General features: G+C 31.3%; 1 protein-coding gene across 1 annotated transcript in view; it reads right to left on the reverse strand.

Moving 5' to 3' along the window:
- Positions 1-8,496: 8,496 nt before the first annotated feature.
- Positions 8,497-23,520, reverse strand: part of LOC142225065 (very long chain fatty acid elongase 7) — a 34,034-nt gene continuing 19,010 nt past the window's right edge. Inside the window, exons 4-6 of the mRNA XM_075294842.1 lie at positions 23,281-23,443; positions 22,057-22,193; positions 8,497-9,506 (exon numbers count right to left, since the gene is read on the reverse strand). Of these exons, the coding sequence (XP_075150957.1) occupies positions 9,219-9,506; positions 22,057-22,193; positions 23,281-23,443 (588 nt within the window). The 3' untranslated portion in view covers positions 8,497-9,218. The remainder of the gene's footprint in view (positions 9,507-22,056; positions 22,194-23,280; positions 23,444-23,520) is intronic.

Raw genomic sequence — 23,520 nt, forward strand, 5'->3', positions numbered from 1 at the left:
CATATATCCGTTCAGATTTAGAAATTTGTCAATAGTTTCTAAGTTTCTTCCTGCCACAAATGATGAACCAAAATCGAAGGATAAAGGATTTGGTGTCAGGGGAAGGTCATAAGCGTAGGAAGGCCTCTGGGGAGGGGGCTTAGACCCCCCAGAAAAATTTTAGCCCCCCCCAGAATTTGAAAACCTATTTACGATTTTACATTTTTATAAAAATTAAACAAGTATATACTCGTACAACGCACAAAGTTTCACTAAAGACTTTCATGCACAATCGAACTACTTGGGTCTGATATTTATGAAATAAAGCTGTGGTTGAACTTATGATTTAGTTGAATAAAAAATAGTAATTGATATTAAAACTATTCTTCCATAAATTAATATCTTAATAATACTGCAAAAAAGCGTCGCCAAAAACGAAGTGAAAATGTTCTTTTTGGGTCTGGAAGTGGTACAAAATTGGCGGAGAAGCGATGAATGTAATTTGAACTTGTCATAGAACGAATGTCCACCGTTTCAACAACCGCTGCAATGAATTTGCATCACTTCTTAAGGTATGATCTGAATTCAGTGTTTTGAATGTGAATTAAAAATTTTGTGATATTTTCCCAAATAAATAATTTTTATACTTTTTATGATTTTTAATGCATTCTAACGCTTGTTTGAAACGTTTTTTCAAATATTATCAATTTTTCTATAATGGATTTAGCATTTTTGTGGCAAAATTTGAATAATTTGTACCATTTTATTTATTCTTAAACTTTTTTTAAACTATTTGAAAAAAGAAAACAAAAAATTACGCTTTAAAATATAAAAAAATGAAGTAAAAAAACTTCCTGTGTAGTTAAAATAGTTAATTTCTTTGTGAGGACATTTTTGGAAGTGCATAGAACTGGTACGGGACTAGTGCCTGGCCAGTCTCAGTTCTGATTAAAACGTATGGAAGGGACCGTCCACTTTAACATGGGTTTGTCATTGACGGAGTAAACTTACATTTTAGGACGCGTCTTGGACTCAAAGGACATGTCCTGGGACAATTTAGCAGGAGCAACCCATAAACAGGTCCTCAGGAACCAGTCTCGGACAAACTCTTAGAAATCTCTTTCCATTTGGGCTCCTACTCGAACCCGAAATGAAAAAAAAAAACTTTTGAAATATCTCGAACAAAAGGTTATTCTGATAATTTTATTTCACTAAATGTGAAAATTGCAACTAACTGGAGCACAGGTACCAGTTCTGTGATAGGTCCGTCAGTGGCAATTTGCACAAATTTCCCGCAGGGTACTTTTAGTTGCTTTATTATAAATTGATTGTCGTTATTTTGATGTCTATTTTTTTATTCAATTTTATGAAATAAAATATTAGTTGAACCTATAAGTTCAGTCTATAAAGTTTTAGCTAGGGGGGCTATAGCCCCCCCTAGGAAAATTGTCTAGCTACGCTAATGGGGAAGGTTAAAAATTCGCTTTAAAAACAAAGACGATGATGATCAATTCAATGATGTTCTTTCCGCTCTGAAAAGTTGTTCCACATCCAGATATTTTTAATTTGATATTTATATTTAAAGGCCGGTATGCACCTCTAGCGAAATTTTCGGTAGCAAAAATTTATTTAAGTCTACAACAAAAAACAGGGCTGTGTACACAAATTTTAAACCCGCTAATCGCTTTTAAAAATTGTTAATATATGTTCCAAATATTCCTCAAATAAATTGTTTATTATTTACAGACCTTTTAAAACTTCTACGCACACAATGATTGTAATTAATTAAATGTTTGCTGCCAAAATATGCTTTTGACAACCCTGTTATTTTCATTAGAGGTGCGTACCAGCTTACAAAATTGAACGCTACCGAAAATTTCGTTAGCATAAATAGCAATGCATTTCTTATGGGAATGAAATTTTTCGCTAGAGGTGCATACCGGCCTTAAGCCATTTAAAATTGTTCATTAATATGCAGGCAATTTGAAATAAAATACTCTGAGAAAATACTAATTTTACTCATACATATAAAATAGATACACATACATAATACATAATACGTAAGTAAACAAAACAAATACTATCAAATAAAAAAATTCGAACCTGCAATAGGCGGTCAAACAAAAATTGACGCCTTTCAAAGTTTCTATTTCTTTTTTAACAACGGTGCAAGGCATATTAATTAAAGGTAAAGTCACGAGCAAGCGTGTGTACCCCCCCATGATATTAATAATGTCAAAATAAGATCACTCAAGTTTTGTTTGTATGTGTAGTGTTGTTGTGTTTGTGTATGTGTAGTGTTGTTGTATTGTTGAATGCACATATAAAACATCAACATTGTTGAATACTAAACGTAAACAAAGCCTTTGACAAGATGAATGTCGATATTAGTCACCTGATTGCATGACTTTACCTCTTTAATATGCCTTGACAACGGTGTTGCCATATGTTTTGTCTGAATGTCAAAATTAAACAGCTGATCCGATACGAAAGGTACGTTACGTAAAGATGGGTGCTATGTTCAATTTTCAAGCCGAAATGCAGCCTGTGTTCGTGGTTTCTTTCTTGAATAAATTAATTTCAAAAATTGAGTACTAAAAAAATAATAAGATCGTTTCCATCTATGATTTGACAAGACTTGATAAAAAAAATATTCGTCTTCATATATATATTTTACACTTTTAATTATGTGTTTTCACATATAAAGGTGAGTACTATGTTCGAGTTTTTCACCAAAACACTAAATTAAAAGCGCAAAAATATATTTTATTTATTTAAATAAATAAATAAATAAATAAAAACAAATATTTAAATAAATAAATAAAATATATATGAAGACGATAACATTTTTACCAAGTCTCTTCAAATTATGGATGGAAAAGATCCAATGTATTGATTGCGAACCATTTAATATTTCGAAATTAATTGATTAAAAAAATTAACCGTGAAAATAAGCTGGTTTTCAGCTTGAAAACTGAACATAGTACTCAGCTTAAGGTGGGTATTAAGTCCAAGTTTAAGCTGAGTACTATGATCAGTTTAATAATCCATTTTTTGAAAATTTGCTTTGGGCTTTTCCCCATCAAGTTATAATAAAATTTGCAACAAATACGTATAATTTCATGCATTTTTCTTACTGATTTAGTTTTCATTTTAGCGATTTTAGCGGCTAAACTCGAACTTAATACTCACCTTTAGCTGCTAAAATCGTCATTTTTTCACGATTACTTTTCTTTAATAATCCATTTTATGGAATACAAACTTTGTTAACATTTGCTTTGGGCTATTCCCCATCAAGTTATAATAAAATTTGCAACAAATATGTATAATTTCATGCATTTTTCTTACTGATTTAGTTTTCACTTTAGCGACTTTTAGCGGTTAAACTCGAACTTAATACCCACCTATAGATTGCGAAACATTTTATCCCTGCCAGCATTTCAAAGTTCAAAGACTCCAAAATTACACCACAACAATCGCCAACTGTGATGGGGGAAGTGTATCAAAAAGTATGAAATGTACATGAAAGTATTTTGCCATCACTATTGTTACAAGAGCCATTTTATATTTTGTGAGACACCAAGCGCAACTAGCTTATTATAATTTATTTAAATAGAAACGATAATGAAGTGCTGAAAACATAGTTGTTTCGCTTAAAATTGTGAAAGGTATATTGATGAAAAATTTTTGACTTTCCAAATAGAATAAAGTAATCGTTTTTCAGATATTTTTCCAGACACGCTGCCTCCATCGAGAATAAAAACACTGGCTGATAGACGCTGCAACATGTAACTTGCTATTTGTAACTCAACATCATTCTTTTATTAATGCAAAAAATTATATTAAATTTGATGTGATAGTCGTATAAATGTTATATTTATAAGAATTTATAAATGTTTAATCAAATTAATAGACATCTAAACAATCATGTTTTAGTTGACCACAATGATTCTTTTACAACTATCTGAAAATGCACTTTATCTGATAGTTTGAAGGGACTCTTATTGACGTCGTCCTAATTTATCTAAAAAGGCACCTAATAATTGCACTAATGCGATACTTTTTTGTAGTAACTTGGCGTGGTACAACTTCTCAATAGTGAGGGCGCTTTTGCGAAGAGTTTTGGATATCGTATACGACTGTTTTCGACGTGGTGGGGATTCTCAGAAGCGCCGTCAAATTCAAAAAATGTTGGCAGGGAATTGATTCAAAAAAGTAACCGTGAAACAGCAGTTTTTGTCTGCTGAACAGGGGAAAGCAGTCAATAAACTTGTGTCAACGAACATCTGTTAGTTGAAAAATAACTCATTTTTCTCTGCAGAAATAGCAAACAATTGCTGAATTAGCAACACCTGTTTGCTTTTGACAAACAGCACTGGTGAAAATTGAATTGGAACTAGAAGATGATTTTTACATTCTGCATTTTTCTCTGCAGAAATAGCAAACAATTGCTGAATTAGCAAAACCTGTTTGCTTTTGACAAACAGCACTGGTGAAAATTGAATTGGAACTAGAAGATGATTTTTACATGGGCTTGTCATAGGACGGAAGTGCTTCGTTTTCGGATCCTTTGCATTGCTTTAGAAGTTATGCCTTCAAAAGTTTGAATGAAGAATTAAAAAACGAAAAAACAAATGTATGTTTTCCTTTTTTAATTTTTTCTTTTTATTAAACTTTTAAATTGTAATTAAATTTTACATTTGAAGAACGTTTGGTAGAAATATATTTTTTCCAAATCCTCGCGGGGATTTGTAATTGTCCAATATTTAATTTTACCTTAACCACAAAACAGCGTATTTTCTAAAACTTGATTGCATGTGGAAAAAAATTAATTTTTGCTGGGGATTTACTAAATGTTTACATCAGTATGTCTGATGTTCACAAATAGCAAATTGTTTGCTGTTTTAGCAAACAAAAAAACACATTGCAAACAAACGTTTTTTGTCTGCTGAAGTACAGCAGTGTTTGCTAATAACAGCCGCCTTTTTCTATGAGTGTAGGTGGTTACATCCAAGTGGACATTTACACGCAAAAAAGACAATTATCCATATAAGTTATATTTATATACACTTATAGAAAAAAGTCTGCTAAAAACAGCAGTCGATGTCTGCTGTTATATTTTTGTACTTCAGGGCCTAATGAACAACAATTTATAAAATTTTTAGGTTATAAAATTTTCCCCAAAGCATATTTAAGAACCAAAAGTACTTTTTGGTATATTTTTGCACTGTAATATACTTATAAGCTCCTAAATACGATCAGGAAACATTCTGTTTGCTGTTATGTCTCAATTCGATAAATATTCAGATTTTTGGTCAAATACTATAGATATTCATAAAATATTTTGTTAATTATATTAGGATAGCTCCTAAGTTGACATTTTTATTTGTTTTAGCCAAAATAAAACATGTTTTAGTGTAATCGAGCTTTAAAAATAGCAAGGAATGTTTGCTATTTCAGCAAACAGTGACTGCTGTCCCTTTTTCAGCAGACTTTCTGCTGTTTTAGCAGACTTTTCTGCTGTCCCTACTAACAAATTTCTTTGGGTGTAGCATAGCTTGCGGCGTCCACGAGCCGATTAAACAAACTTTATTTAACAGAACCATACGTTTAGTTGGTGGAGTGGAGCAGTGAGAGCTACGTCAGCCTTGCGTACCAAGGGTCCTGGGTTCGAGCCCTGGTTCGACCGAACACCAAAAAGTGTTTTTTTTTACATATATTCCAGATATGTTCGGAAGATTCCGAAAAGATGTCCAACATTACATACCACTATATTAAATTTATGCAATGAAACTGTTTAATTTCGGATAAGAAATATTATTACAACATTTTCGCTCGCAAAATCTTCCTTCCATTTTCCGCAAAAATTGGTGAACGATTAATTATGAGCAAGTTCGGACCGTTTTGTGCACCCATTGAAATAAGTCTATTCTTAAACTCGTTAATAATTTGATTAACATTGTAGACAATTGAAACTTCTTAACACATATCATTTTTGATATCATCGCACTCGCTGCCTAACTGAAGCGACTGAAGTATTTTGTGTTTGCGACGTTTGCTACTTTTTCTACATTTAAAACGCGCCCAGCAAAAACTCTCATTACCCGGTAATCTTGTAGGTAAGCCTATTTAAAAATTAATAACCACTTATTAATTGGCATCGCTTCGGATTACATTTACATACACTCATAGAAAAAAGTCTGCTAAAAACAGCAGTCGATGTCTGCTGTTATATTTCTGTACTTCAGGGCCTAATGAACAACAATTTATAACATTTTTAGGTTTTAAAATTTTCCCCAAAGCATATTTAAGAACCAAAAGTAGTTTTTGGTGTATTTTTGCACTGTAATATACTTACAAGCTCCTAAATACGATGAGCAAACATTTTGTTTCCTGTTATGTCTCAATTTTATAAATATTCAGGTTTTTGGTCAAATACTATAGATCTTCATAAAATATTGTTTTAATTATGTTATAATAGCTCCTAAGTTGACATTTTTATTTGTTATAGCCAAAATAAAACATGTTTTAGTGTAATCTAGCTTCAAAAATAGCAGGAAATGTTTGCTATTTCAGCAAACAGTGACTGCTGTCCCTTTTTCAGCAGACTTTCTGCTGTTTTAGCAGACTTTTCTGCTGTCCCTACTAACAAATTTCTTTGGGTGTACGCATGTCCTAGAAGGAAAGTACTTCTCCCCAGGCATACTTTCGGCCATAAAATAAGTAGTGCATTTAAAGCAAATAATCACCTAATATGTAATGACTTATTCGTATATACACCAAAGCTTGCAAAATAGCCACTTATTGCCTCAGGCAACCAAATCTCGAAAATATTGATTTCTATCGCTGATTGCAATGGATCAAAATATGGCGAGTGATGCTGTAATAGGAGAACTATTTGAATAGAAACGAATATTGTATAAATAAACAAAAAATCTAATAAATAATCTAAATAAGATTACACGCAAATTAATTTCACATTTAAAATAGAAATAAATGTAGATTGTTTAAGGGACTTGGATTCGTGAATTTCGTTATAATATATCCAATAGCCAATTCACATAAGGTTCGAAATCTACTAAAAGTGGATTTTAAGTCTCTTTTTTATAAGGCAAATTGCATTTGAAATTTAGTTTAAACGCATTTTGGAAGTGTAATGTGAATGAGGTATAAGAAAGCATTTATTTAGAACATAATATGATAATGTCATTAAACACAATTATTATGAAATATTTGTGATAAAAATTTCTTAACGGAAAATTTTTCAGAATTACCGTTACATTACATATTCTTTTTGATTTTTTATGTAAGTTATACCTATAGTTATACCTAATGGTACCATCACTTATTCTATTTTACTAATTCGTTAACTGCAACTGCCTAAAAGTTTGAGAATAACAATTCGAAAATTACCGAGCATTATAACTCGCCGCAATGTAATGCAACGTGTAATGACAGCTTTACTCCTGGTAATGTCAATTGTAATGAGATGTGGTTACCTAGTTTTTGTTGGTCGTATGTGACGTTTACAACTTTGCGACAGTCACAAACCTAAAAAAGTTTCATACAGACCATCTCTGGCGTTTACTAAACTACAAGAGTACCTTAACCAATCAAAGAATTTTTAGCGGATTATATGCTATTACCAAATTGTAGTTGTGTTGCTGTTACAGCAACAGGAGTGAAGTAAATAAAAATTAGTTTTTTTTTTAATATTTTCATTCATGTTAATTAAAAAATCTTCTTAAAAATTTTCTGTTTATTTCGGTCAATCTTATAAGTAAATTATTATCTAGTTGTACACCAAAATTTCAGTTACACTAAAGTAGCTATTTAAACTACCATCTTTCTATGAAAAGAGTAGAAAAAGTTATACATACATATATGATTTACTATTTATGTTTTGTGATTTAAGACTAGTTTATATTTAAACATTCTTTTGTGAAAGTTTCCCTTTGACAGTAATATTTAGAGATACGACTCAGATGGCGTTGTTTGGCAAAAATCGAAATATAAAGAGAATTTTGCTGTTGTCCACCCACTGAAAGAGGTGTGTATTAACTTATCTTATGTATCTTCTAAATATACTTGTATATATACACATACCTTAAATAATAATACTACTTACAATCTAATTTCATATTTACATAATTTCGTAACACATAACGTAAACAAGGGTTCACAAACACATATTAAAATCTACAGCAATGTTGCATATATGTACAAAGGTGCGTTCACAGATCAAAACCATAGGATATTCTACTATGGATCACTACTCATTGGCTGGAATTTTTCATATATATATATATATATATATATATATATATATATATATATATATATATATATATATATATATATATATATATATATATATATATATATATATATATATATATATATATATATATATATATATATATATATATATATATATATATATATATATATATATATATATATATATATATATATATATATATATATATATATATATATATATATATATATATATATATATATATATATATATATGTACTATAAGATTGTCTGCAATATGGGATATTATCCGAGAAAATTGAATTTTCCACTTCCATTTTTTTGGTTGATACTCTAGGGCTGTCATGTATTGATTATCGTTGAAAACATTTTTTTTTTAGGATATACCAGGTAGTGCTATTTTTACAATAACAACATATATGATCACCGGTTCGGTATGCTCCTCTAGAGAAATTTTTGTTCTCGATAAGATATGTATGGCAAGATTCGCTGATAAGAACTCCATGGGACGTCGACATCGAGTGTTCGCTTTTTTCTCTTATAAGAAAAACTAAGTGAATCGATATTATTGGCGTGTAAACGAAATACTTCTAGAGGTGTCTACCGGACTTAAAAATCTTAAAATCATTGCAATATTTCGTATTCAGCACTTTACTAACCTAGCAGTTTTGTCATGAAAGAAATTGTTTTTATGCGAATGGTCCTAGGATAAGTGAAAAATGCTGACAACTACATTTGAAGATCTGAAAAAGAAAACCTTTTGGCTAAATGACATTAAGCGATATACAATTATTTATGTAATCGCTCAGGTATGTGCGTTAGGGAACAGTACGGATGATAATTTCATATGGATGATAAATGTTAGCTTTAGTTGAAACATTCGAACATCCGTTTCCTTGTATTCTCAAACTATACGTTGTTAATTGTTTGGTGATTGAGAGTATGTGAGGACGTGTCACTTAGTTGACCTTCTTCTCGTTTAGAATTGGCAGCACTTCTTGGCTATTATTGTTCAGTTCGTATGATTTTGACTTTTGATGTAATTCTGAGGCACATGACGTCTGTTGGTTGGAGTGCAATGCTTTGGCGTCTTTACCTTTTTTGTAAGCCTGAATGTAGAAATTCATGAACAGGCAGAAGAATATCGAAGAATTGAGTAACAGTAGACTCGAGATGAATTTGGAGAATTGACATTGTTGTTGGAAGAGAGCGCGAATGGTGTGAACGATGCATAATATAAATTGGGCCTGCAAATAAAAAAAGTAATAAATAAAAAATTAACAATAAAACAATAACCATTAATTGAAATTGCTTCAATGTTATTACAATCAATTTCCAACCACATTTTAAAAATAATTACACAATTAATATTTGTGAATGATTTTTGTATTGATTAAAAAATTAATTAAATGTTTTATTGAAATCAATTAAATGCTAAATTGATTTTTTTTTTCAAAATTAATTAGAATTTTGATTTTGAACATTTTTTGGTGTATCTGAAAAAGAGTTTGAACTGAAAAAAGTAAACAGTTTGTGAAGGAACTAAATTATATTCTATTGTTTAGGATTTCTACTATGCATTGTTAAATACATATTTATTTATTTATTCATTAAGCTATGGTAAGCCAGCTTGAAGATAAATTCATTAGTACAATAAGTTTATATATACTTTAACGTTAAACAAAAAAATGCGGACCAGAAAAAAAATTATGTAACGATAAAAAAACTGGATAAAATGAACAAAATAGATGGCCTCAACTTCTTTAAAATGTGACAATTACGACCAGATAAAAAGAAGTTGAGAAGAAAAAAAACTGGTGTACGTTGGCATAATAACGGGATTGTCACAAACGGGAACAAAAATGTAAGCTGGTGACAGGAACATTCGAATCCATCAGATTATAGGAAATGGTGAGACAACAATCAGGAAACAGTAAATCAGGAAGCAGTAAATTGAAGAGACAAATAGAACGGTAGAGGCAGGAACAATTTGCTGACAGATGATATAGGTTAGCAGGAACAACTTGGAAGGCAGGAACAGTGATGCGATCAGAACAGGAGAGAATTTTACTGGAACAGTTCTCGAGACAGCCAATTTTCCAGGGTACGGGGTAAAGACTTAGGTAGAATTATAACGAAGTTCCATGGCGAAGCTTAAAGTGGTGTACGATGCTGGACGACGTGTATCAAAACTCGTTTAACAATATGAATCGGATCAGATAAATCAAATACGTTGCTAAATTCATTGTAATGTCTACAGAGGCGGTAAAAGGAACTGTGTTCCTCGTAATTATTTCTAACGACGGGTAGTTTCAATGGAGTGTATTGTCGCGTAACACGTGAAGGAACATTAATGTCAAGTTTACTAATCAATTGCTGTGAGTTGATTTCACCTTTCAGGAGTCTACTAATAAAAATTACATCAAACACTAAACGTCTTCGCTCCAGAGTCGGTAAATCTATCAATTTCAAGCGATTTACATAAGGAGGGAGATCCAGAGGATCAGTCCAACCTAAACCACGTAACGCAAAAAGTAGAAATCTCTTCTGAACCGATTCAACTCTATCAACATAACATTGATAACTGGGAGACCAAACGACAGACGCATAATCCAGGATCGAACGGACAAGTGAGGTATAGATACGTTTCGAAAGGTAAGGATCATTAAATTCCCTCGACCATCTCTTAATGAAACCCAGTGTGGACATAGCTCTGGAGACAATTGACTCAACATGAGAATCAAACTTCAGTCTGCGATCAAATAACACACCTAAATCATTAAATATTTGAACGTCTTCCAATTTAACGTTGTCAATATAATATTTCGTCAATAAAGCATTGGACCGAAAGAAGGTCATCTTCTTGCATTTGCCGAAATTGAGACACATTCCATTAATGTCACACCAGCGAACAAACAGATCCAGATCTCCCTGTAAACGACAAGAGTCAACCGTCGTACTAATGGACGAAAATAATTTCACATCATCCGCATACATCAATATATTTGAATGATGGATGGCCGATGACAAATCGCCAAGATAAAGAGCGAACAGTACTGGTCCGATATGGCTTCCCTGAGGAACCCCAGATGTAACCGATATCTTACGAGATGTTCGACCCTTAAACATAACGCATTGAACCCTGTCAGACGAGTAGGATGAAATCCAGCATAGTAAAGCTGGAGGAAACCCTAGCGCAGATAACTTATACAACAATAGACGATGATTAACCTTATCAAAGGCCTTGCTGAAGTCAGTATAGACAACATCAACTTGATTACGCCTTGAGAATGCATCATGTATATATGAGGTAAACTCCAAAAGATTTGTCGACGTAGACTTCCCTTTCATAAAACCGTGTTGATACATCGAAAATATAGACCTTAATGAGTGAACGAGTCTATCAGTAACCAATCGTTCAAAAAGCTTCGGAATAGCACTTAGTTTGGCTATTCCCCTGTAATTCTCTATCTCCGTCCTATTTCCCTTCTTGTACAAGGGTATAATGTAGCTCTCCTTCCATAACGTAGGAAAACAACCTGATGACAAAGAATAATTGAATAGATTCGTCAGGGGAATGCACAACACGGATGCACAGTTCCTTAATACCGCTGAAGGAACTCCATCCGTGCCAGGGCTAAAATCTAATTTCAAGGAGCAAAGTGCACTTAACACCTCGTCAGACGTAAACCATATATTGGGAATCGTATCGAAAGTGCGAATCCTGTAAGGGTAATAAAACAGGGAAAATTACTTTTCTCACAAAACAGATAACTAAATCTAAAAAAAACATCATTGTCGCCAAATCATGACCATATTAACAACGCCATACTTCAACTGTACGAACATTTTTTTATATTTTGTGTTAACATATTTGTACGACCTTTTATTTTTATACCGATTTTTAGTTCATATCATCAGTGTAACGATTTATAACAAAATCAACAACTATATTTTAATATATTTTTTAACTATCATGTACGAAATTCCTCCTTCTTCTAAAAGCAAAAATGCACTAAAAACAGAGAATTGTACAAACATTTTTTTCTGTTTTAGTTGACATTGAGATTATTTGTCTAGTCTTTGAAATTTATACCCACAGTTTGTTCATAAAAGTTTTGAAGCCTATTTGATATCAAGAACATTTCAGTGGGCTGGAGAAAATTAGAAAAAAAATTTCATTCAACCTCAATTTCATTTGAAGAAAAAAATACGCTAATTTACAACCGGAAGTTTTTAATCGATTAAACGGCAATAAATATTTATAAATTAATTTATTAATCTGTACTATATATCACTTTATTTATTAGGAGATATATCATTGATATGGCGTGTTTAACGTTAATTGTGATTTGGTTCGCTTTTAATTGTGGGAAAATTACAACTTTATTTGTATTGTGACGTAGATTTGTTAACATGCAAATATTTTTCCACTACATTAGACATCATTCTCACCACATTGAATTTCAAATGAGCCAATACGAGGGTATTCCCAACTATTTTTCTTTATTTAAAACAAAAAGCTCTGTATTTCAATGATTAATTAATTTATGTTCTTATATGGTCTATACAAAAATTGTTTGTGTAAACGGTTAAATTTTAATGCCATTGACCCTTACCTGTGACAATTTTGATGCAACCATAATAAGAAGACAAAGCTAAAACTAATATCACCGCATTTCAAAATATGGCATTTTTTGTGGTTCTACTTCCTTTTTATTTAGAAAACATTCATATATTTAATGTCCAATGAACTTTTGCTGAAAACTCAACGATAACAGCTCTGATCCCACGTTCATCTTAAACAACAATAGAAAATCGCTTTGGTTTTTTTGTTTGTAGTAAGAATTTAATAATTTGTACTCATAATTACGTTGCTTGTTTTCGTTTCGAAATTCATGTATTTTATAATTGAATTGTACGCCCTTGTTCTAAGCGATGTTTTTTTTTTGTTGTAGACAAAAATTCCATTTAGACAAACTATTTAAAAATTGTGATTTGTTGTTTGTTTGTTTGTTGGAGAATTTTAATTTCAACTTAAAAATAAGACAATTTTATGCGCAATTTCATTGTTGATGTCATCACCAATACGGAACATCTTTTTGGCAATTTTCCTTTCTTGACAAATAATTTTAGCGTATATTTATATTTTTCCTATAATTCTAAGTTGCATTTAACATATCCACACAATTTGATAGAAAATATCTTTTCCCATATACAGGCAGTGCCAAGCGGAATATTCTTTCATAACTTGACAGTTTCTGTTCATAAAAAATGCGTAAATTTTCTTTTTTTTTAAGCAAAAATAAAAAAGTCCGGTCAGTTCATGGGATCAATACATCATCAAATTACCCAAAATCAAGTATTTTTCTTTCAATTTTATTTTTGCTTGCTTTTAACATAGAGAGGACGATATGTTACCATTTAAAAGTGATGTTTGCTTATTCTTTATTGCAAATTCTTTTGTTATTATTAATCGGGAGGACATAACAATTAAGGTTGCTCCATAATGGAGCTACTGAAGCATAACAATTGTTTTTTGTTTTGTACATTAGGATGGGTCGATCATCATAATACAATGATTGTTTTCATTTAACTTTTCTCAAATAAAAAATTTCGTTGAATTTTTTCTGGATGTAAATCTGGCAAACAGAAACCGGACTATATGTGTGGCTATGTTCTATATCCAATATTGGACTGAGGTTTATTAATTGTGACAGTGTAGATTATTATTATTTGGTGTGCCTTGTTTTTGGAAATCTTTCTTGTATATCATGTTGTATGAAATCAAGCATTTATCATACCATCCTAATATTTTTATATTTGCCTAAAAACTAAATTTAAGAATTGTTATGACATCAAAATTTTGCTTGAATGATTTTCCTAAGACAGGTGGCCAATTTTTTGCCATTATTATTTTCAATCAAAATCTGCAAGTCATGCCAGTTGAACACAGACATTCATTTATTTATGTGAATTTATGATTTGTTTATTGTGCTAGGTTTGTTTCATGTCATGGAGTGACTACTTGAGGAATTGAGATACGAGCACTAGCCCATGTCATTGTCGGGCTGGTGGGTTGGCTTTTGAAGATATCATTTAGTTGAAGTAGCATAAAATTAGCTAGACTAAGAACACTTTATCATTAACAGTGCTAATATTTTTTGTTTGTTTTGTTTTTTGTTGTTGGTGTTTTAAAACGGTTTCATTGGGACTTTGAACTAGTCACCTCTTGTGACCACATAATAGTTTTTAGAAATGGGAAGTAATATTTGTTAGTTTTATAAAAGTTTTTAGAAATGGGAAGTAATATTTGTTAGTTTTATAAAAGGAGGATGAGTATGTATGTTTCTTCAATAATTTCATTAAAATTTTAGATAATTTGGGGTATCCATTAATTTAACTTTTTCAGTTTGTGTCTTAAGTCTTTTGTCTCTCCTAATGAACACAAAAAGATTTTGCATAGCTTTTGTAGGTAGCCAATTTCTCGATAGCCAATCCTCTAATTAGAATATCAATGAATTGCGTGGCTTGAACACATATTGTGACAATTAACAATGAGATGAGAATTGTTTAGGAAAACAGCAAGTCAGTCTGCACCAGTTTGGCAACACAAGCTTTTTTGCTTGATTTAAAAAAAAAATAAGTTAATCAAACAATTAATTGGAAATACTACATTTAAAAAAAAGTTGAGGCGTTTAAGATAATTTGAATAATTGGATATAATTTGCCTAGAGTAACGAAAAACAAGCAAGGATTTGCATACGTAGTTTTATAATGTTAAAGTTTGAGTTCTACGAAATATCTGAAAATGTCCTTTTAAAGGATGAAACCCAGCACACGGTAATGCCTTACAAAACGAAAAATTTAATGAGTTGCCGTGCTTCTATGAAGTTAGTGAATTACCGAAAGTCGTATTCTTTGACAATTCGTAAGCTGCGAGAATTGATTACAGCTCTCTAAGAGCTTTCATCGAGTCTCGGCCCCGTAATAAACAAAGTTGTAAAACAAAGAATAACTAAACACACATTTCTCGCACTTCATTTCGTCAACACTGTGGATGTTGTAGTTGACGTAGCAGTTGCACACAGGGAAGGAATATGATCACCCCAAACATGTTTCAAGAGCAAAATGTTATTTTTAGATGGGAAACATGGAACAAGCTTGTCCCAAAAATGTTGTTGTCTCGCCAAAAATATTCATGGCTACCGAAATCACAAATAAGTTATATGTTTCCCGTCCAAAAATAACCTTTTGCTCTTGAAACATGTTTGAGGTGATCATATTCCTTCTCTGGGTGTGGGCGAAGCTTATGTAATAATCCGTAAGTTCCTGTTGACTTCCACACAGCCGTTTATTTTGAGATCCTCTTTTTACCTCACTGTTTATATTATCCGGATTTAGATTAACAGTTGTGACCCCTTATTGGACAGATTTTTCTGTTGTATGTACTAACAAATTTCCGAGAGAGAGTACGCTCTCTAAGCATAATTTTATGTCAATACGTTTTGTTGCTGTCATATATATGCATTGAAAGGTATTAAATAAGTAATGTGCTTTTCTCCCAACGCCCAACTTTAACTAACTGTATGATATATATTATGCATAAATTGTTAATCATCCATATATGTTGGAACAAATCGAAGAAAAGACTATACTCCTCGAATATATGTTATTTTCCTTTCAATGTTGTATCCATCATATGCTACCTGTTACAACTACTGACCTACAAAGCTCAATTCATTGGTCAACAACTAAGCAATGCAACAAGTTTCCATTAACACTCTTCATACAATGCTGCAGTTTGACGCTGCCACCGTTGTCTACTCTGCCTCTCGATTCTGTTGAAGCGAGATCTTTTTAACCAATAACATTTATAATAGTACGGTGAGTTGTAATGCCATATGGGCTGTCAGTCTGTCTGTCTGTTCGTTAGTTCGTTCAAGTGCATGTCTGTGTGTCTTCTACCTCTGTGCCTCTGGATATTGGCTGAATGCATGATTGTTGTCGTATGTTGCAGTAACAATCGATTACCTTAGTATGAGTTTAGTAGATTGTTTGGCTGAAAGCAACATTACATCAAACATGATTAGCAGAGGTTCCCGCAGGGGGAACGGAAGAGAGTGAGTATTGGTAGAATGTCGGTGGAATATATGCGTTTTCTGTTTTATAATATTCAACTTACGAAGTTGTTTGTCCAATTGCGTTTGATTCATTTTTTTGTGAAGGAGAAGGCAAAAAAAGTGGAGAAACGGAAAGCTTATAATTTAATAAACTAAAATGTTCTGTGTGAATTTATAGAAAAAGAAGCGATTTAAGTAAAAAATACTAACGAAATTTAATTAAATTTTTTGATATAAAATATCTAGGTTACGCCTCAAAAAATGTCTAAGAAATTTTCAAAAGCCAATTGAATTTTCTATACTCGTATCACTAAAGATATTTTAACAAATATTTGCTCGACTATATATCCTCGATATACGAAATTTTTTATTTAAAAAACAAAAACGGCTACATTTAATATTTCTATTTCAACTTGACCAAAAATATTACAGAATTTGTATCAAGTCCACACTTGTTTAATTAAAATTGTCTAAAATAATCCTACATTTTCGTTCATGGTTGTTTCACTTTTTTTGAGTGAATATCCATTTAATTTGTACTATTCGAGCAATAGCCACCGCACTGAGTCTACAAGAATTTGTCGAGTGCTTTTACATCCATAAACTTTTTATACCCTTGTTCAGGCTGCCTCTTTGACCAAACTTACCCGATCAAAATATTGATACGGAGTCCAATTCAATATAAATGTTTTGTCTAGAAAATTAGATTCTAGTTTTAGTTGAATCCAAAAGGTGAGTGAGTGACGAATTAAACCACTTACAGAAGCTTTGAAAAACTCAAGAATGCCATATGGAGTATGTAGATGAGATAAATCACTGCTGAATATCTTTTTGGTGTTCGGCATCTTTCAAGCCGTTTTTCTTGAGGTCTACCGGATTGATTTCTCGAGACAGAATTTCTATTTTTCTAAAATTTTGAGGTGGCCAAAATTTAATTTTTCTCAGTTTTCAAAAATTTGGTAATTACATTTCTTGATTTGGAGATTGTATCTCGAACAAATAAAAGTTAAGAAATATGTGTTTGTAATTAACAATTGCCTCCTATTGTGGACTAAATAAGTCTGTCCATATTTTCAATAGTAAAGCTGTATCGATATGTTCTATTAATATGCATTTCATATAAGAATTTCGATACACTCAAAATCTTTGGTAACTTTTCATAGAAAGATATCATGAGGGCGTCTATAATTCACTGTTTTTAGCGATGCAATAGCTCGCATCAAATATTTTGATTTGTTGTAATCTTGAAATGATTGCCTCACCATGTCTGGTTTGTCTAGCTATGGCTGTAGTCAGTCTCTCTGCTCAACTTGGCGCAATTTTGGTTTAATATCTGACAGTTTTTCTGCAGTTGAAGTTCTGCTTGGACTTCTATACTGTAAATGTTTGTGGCAACCAGCATTCAAGTGGCACGAGAGCTTCCAAATTGCTAGTATATCTACGGCATGGAATTGTTTTTAAAGTTTAATATCAGTGAATAGAACGTGTTATTACTCAGCAGCGAGTTAAATACATCCAAGTGTTTTATCAGGTATTTTATTGCCTTTGTATGTTATATGGGGATTTTGAGAGAATATGTGGCGGAAGGTTGGAAATTGGCTAAGTTGTCATTATGTCCCAATAGATTTCGTTTTTTTACGAAAGAAAAACTATGCTAAGACAATTGAGCTTAAAACTTATTAATTTTGCGTTTGAATCTTGGGATCATAATTTCTGGCGATTCTCAGTTGAAACATTTTTCTTAGAGGTATTTCACAATTTTATTTGCATATTTTACTGCTGCAATAAATTTTGAGTGAAATAATCGTGAGTATAACTGAGATAAATAAATGTGACAATGACTCAATAAGAGCTTAATAAGCTTATACTTAATATTACAAAGTTTAAAATATTAGATCATCTTACAAAACAAAATATATCCATTGGATATCTTATCCCGTGAGTAAAAATTAAAAAAAATAAATTTGAGATAGAGGCCATCAATTGTTGGCTACAACAAACCACAACCAAACCAATTGAGAGTGCATGTTTGATGTACAAATTAAAAATTTTATGGAGAATACAAAGCAGAAGGGGGTTTGGTTTTTGGTGTTACAACAAACAAATTTACATCGACCACAATCATAGATAATCAATATTAAATTTTGAATGTTTAATGATTTTAGAAGTAATTACTAATTACACTAAATCAGAGAGGTTTATGCGGATTTGGGCTAGGAAAAAAAAAAGAAAACTGAATTTTTGAATAATTACCATTTTCCACAGACCTATTAGTAACTTCATGGGGAATCTCGTACATTATAACTTGTTATTAAAGGTCTTTGGTTAATGAGTATTTAGTAAGTTTTTGGTGTTTGTAAATGTTTTTGGATAGCACCAAAAATTATAAAAAAAATCTATGATACAACAATTCTCCAAACTTTTTTAGTAATTTTAAATTATAAATTTAAAGAAACAATTAAAATATGTTTAAAGTTTTACTAATCACCATGAATTAAATAATGTTTTAAGTAATTCAGTGCGTCGAATTATTTACGCATTCCTTTATGGTAATTAAATATTATTAAAATGTTAAAAATAATTCAAAATACAGTGTCTCAGTTTGGATTAAATCGACTGTACGCCAATGAAAACGTTATGCAAAGCTAATTTTGTGTCTAGCGTATTATTGAACCTTACAATAAAATATAATTTATTAAACTATGTTAGTTAAAAAAAAGAAAACTTGGAATGCCGACCAAAAAACTGGCACTATATAATATATATTTTAGACCTAACAAAAACCTAACGACATTATTTGACAAATTTAAAGTTTTTTTAGCCATTTTAGAATATTATTCCATTTTTGCTTTGTTTTATTTACAGTAGTATTGTAGTAGAAATTACTAATTACAAGTGCAGCAATGAAATCGTGAAGTATGTCATGCATACTATATCGTGATCTAACACATTTGATTTATAGAAAAAGTTAAATCAAAATTGTTTAGTTACATTTTTCTTCTAAAAGGACGTCACAATTAAAAATCAATTTTGGTAAATCCACTATAGCATCACTAATAAAGAAATAATCAACACCACCTGGTACATCTAAAAGTTCTCAAAATTCAGTAACAGTTCATTCCATTTACGTAATTTAAAATCGAATCGGTATGTTCCAAATATTGTACCGTCTGCGAATTATTTGTTACAGAATTTATATATATAAAATTTATCCATGTAATTATTGGTCAAATTTTGGAATCGAACGTATACAATATACTATGTTAAGAAAGAAGTAAAAACATTCTTAAAATTTGAATGAATTCTCAGGCTAAAAATTTGAAAATATTCATTTTTGATAATCAATGTATTCTCATACAAGTGCAACTTACTTTCAAAAATAGAAAAACCCAAATTTATTCGAATTAGAGTAAATGTTGTTTTTTTCGAATGTGTTTTCGTTCGATATATAGGAACAGGGTATACGATTTTTGAAGACAGTCACATAAGTTTCCAATAGATTCGAAGCCTACACACACTCAAGAAACAGTAAACCCACCAAAAAGGAAAATGTTATTAAGGAAATGAAAATTAACCATAATGTGGAAAATGAAGGTTAATTTTAGAAAATTTTAACTAAACTGTATTGCAAACGCAGCCGACGCGCCAATTTCACAAAAATAAGAAAATATGTTTCGACAAATTCAAAAAAATGTATAAGATGTAATTATTTTCTTTCACTTGTTTAAGAAAATTTCCTTGTTTAACCAATAAATTGAAGTTCAAAATTGCAAAAATGTTTTTAGTACTATACGAATTTCAAGATGGGCGCATTATTGGTAAAATTTAAACATTTCAGGAAATTCTGAACTATTTTGTGGGAGAAACGAATTCAGTAAATCCTTATACTTGATTTGTGTATAACTTTTTCCCCTTTTTGGTGCATTTAACTAACAAAAAATTATTAAAATCAAGGAAACATTCATAAAGCGTAATAATTCCATGGACTAAAATAGAATTAAGTTGGCTTTAGTGCCATATAGGGTTCACTTTTTTTTGACTGCAATAGTAGAAGAGGAATTGAAGTATCTCTCAATGTTGTTACCAATTCTACTAAATCACAATGTCAACCCCTGGTAATCTTTATATTAAATGTTAGAGTGTTGTAGTTTTGGCAGACATGATTGTATTAGGGATATAAGTTAAAAATTATCTTTTTGTCTACTCTACTATTTGTCAATTGAACAACTGACTTTGAACAACTGACTTTTTAAGCTGAAGTGGGAGTTAAAAGATGAGTTTTAAGTAATCGTATAAGTCGAAAATAAACTTTTTTTAATTTCTTTTGCAAACCGGGTGTAGTCACTGAAAGGTACGCCAAATGTTGCCTAAAATAATAATAATAAAACTTTGCTAAAGCCTTCGGTAGGTGAAATTATTTATGGAGATATATCTTTTTTGTGGGTTAAGTTCTTATCGAACCATCCTCATAAATATAGAAGCTAGATCGTGCAAACAACAAATAGATTGATAAACGCATGTACCGACAACCAATGTGTACAAAATGCGACATTGAGTTAAAATGTGATAATGAGGTTTCTGTGAAAAAGTGTTGCCCTAGGTTACACTACTTTTTTCCAAATAGTTCTTCAGCCCGATTGATAGTGCCGCCTTAAAGTTATTACTAATCCATAACAGTGCGAAAAATGCTAAATCCAAAAGCTTTAAAAAAAGTAGTTTATATTTTGCAAACCATTTTGGAAATGTTGCATATTTTATTTTATTTTTATTACAATCGAAAATGCCATAATATTCCTAGAGGCACATCTTCAATTAAATCAAAGTTATAGTATAGTCAGTGAGCTAATATGTGTCCTATAATTGTGATTAAAAGGAAGTTGGCGGACATTATTTCCGAAATATAACAATAACAATTTAAGAGCAACAAAATAAAATTTGCTTTTTAAGTTGCAATTTCTCGGTAAATTGAAGTTTACGTCTACGTATGGTTTGTTCCAACTGTTCATGATTTCTTGAGCAATTCGTAATGGTTTTCGAAAAAGAAAAATATATCAAACACAAATGAAATAGAAACGCTAAGGCACTAAATGACGCTGTAAATACACTTTGGACAGGACTACTGAATGAATGGGAATAAGTAAGCCTCAGTAAACGTGATTATCGGCAAACAAATTTATTAGCAATTCGTAATATTTTTTTTCCACGAAAATTCTATTAGTAGAGGCCTACCAGTATTGGTGTATTGTCTTCAAACATATTTGTTTTAACAAGTAAGCTACTGCTACTAAATATTAAATAAATTTCAATTTGCCTCACTTGAGATAGTGGTTTTTCTCTAGCTACTCCTTCCTTCACTTCTAAGAGAGTAGATATAAAACAAAAACCAGAAAATCTTAAATAAAGCATTTGCACGTTGCCAATCGTTTTTTTTTTTTTGAAAATGCTTCTGTGAGAAATTCTGGCAAAAAAAAATAATAATAAGCAAACTACACTATAGCTCAACTACAACAGGTTTTTAAAAACAATTTCGATTTCTGTGTAGCTTTTTAAGAGTTGAGACAATACTAAAAATCACGAGAAATATTTAAACGGAAGGCCATTTACCAGCGAAATAAGTAAATAAATAAATACAAATACTGATATGGTTGTATTACTACTACTCTTGGTCACTTACAATTTGCAACTCTGTCATGTATTTCTTCCACCAAAGGAACTTGGCATAGTTGGGACCCATAGCAGACATCATGTAGTAGAAATACATGCAGACATGAACAAAGTTATTTAGCAGATTTGGGAATGTCGCATTACCACCTAAAATTAAAGATAACAAATAAAATGAATTAATATAAAATTTAAAATCGTTAATAAATCAATATTTTTCGTAAAGTTTAATCTAATATACATGAGGCATACGGAAGTTGTTATCTATTAAAGTACAGTAGATATTAGTTTTTCGAATATTCATCTTAAAAATATGTGGCATTGAATTCCAGTCTAAATTTATCTATTTTTCTCTGTCCGAATTGCTTTCCGAGAAGTTTCTTCGTTTGCTTTTGGTCTGAGATGATAATAAACGTGTATACTTTTCCAGTTGGAAACTGTGCCCCGATTATTGTGTTCCTACGGAAAATAGGTGCACATTCTCACTGACGGAGAATGCATACCTTTGCATCGCTAAGGTTAAAGTGATGGTTGCCTTTCATATTTTTTGAATGAAACTGGGAAAGATCCATTCACAACAGAGCGTGTATTGTCAATTTTCCGAGAGGAAATAACTCGCAGCGAATAACATCGCTGTGAATTAAGAAGTGATAAATGTAACACTTGAATGCAGTTACCAAGCAACATGGCATTTCTTATGATTTGGCCCTGGATTTATTCTTTATGACCGATTTTGATGAATATATATAGTAGGGTGAATGGAGATACTCTCACAACAGTTATGGATGTAAGTGCATCTCACCAGATGTTTTATTAACGTTGAATGAATCAACTACAAACAGACATTTCTTAAATTTTGACCCAAGATTATGAGTATTGGAAATGAACAGGCTGATTTCGATAGCGAATATCAGGTAAATTCTATATTCATATTAATGGCCGCGGAAGTTTATGCTGTATATAAATAGACAGATGTATCGTTAGCCATTCTATATATGTAGGTATGAGGGTACCGCTTCGAAAATTTATGAAGAGGAATTAAACATCAATTGTTTTCAAAGAGCTAAAAGAATCTGCATATATTCTGATTCCTTAAACAATAAATTATTTTTATCAGTAATGCGCCTTCAACACGATATTGGACAATAACAGAAAGTAGTCAAGTAGTAGAAATTATATAATTAACACATAGTATAATTAAAAGATCGTAACAATTTCTGTGCAATGTTTTACTTACCGGCAACAAATTTAACTAAAACCCATGTTTCCAATGGAGTTACGGAATGATGGTACACATGCAACCAAGTGATCTGTGATGATTTCTTACGCAAGACGAAGAACACTGTGTCGGCGAATTCAGTCAGCTTTGATAGGTAATATACGTAGCAAAGATTTAGCATCTGGAAAATATAAGAGAAACCCCTTTTATTAAAAAATTCTTATATTATTTTTGATGATAAGCAAATGAAGTGATTCA

The sequence above is a fragment of the Haematobia irritans genome, chromosome 1, assembly GCF_050003625.1.
Source record: "Haematobia irritans isolate KBUSLIRL chromosome 1, ASM5000362v1, whole genome shotgun sequence".
Classification (NCBI taxonomy): Eukaryota; Metazoa; Arthropoda; class Insecta; order Diptera; family Muscidae; genus Haematobia; species Haematobia irritans.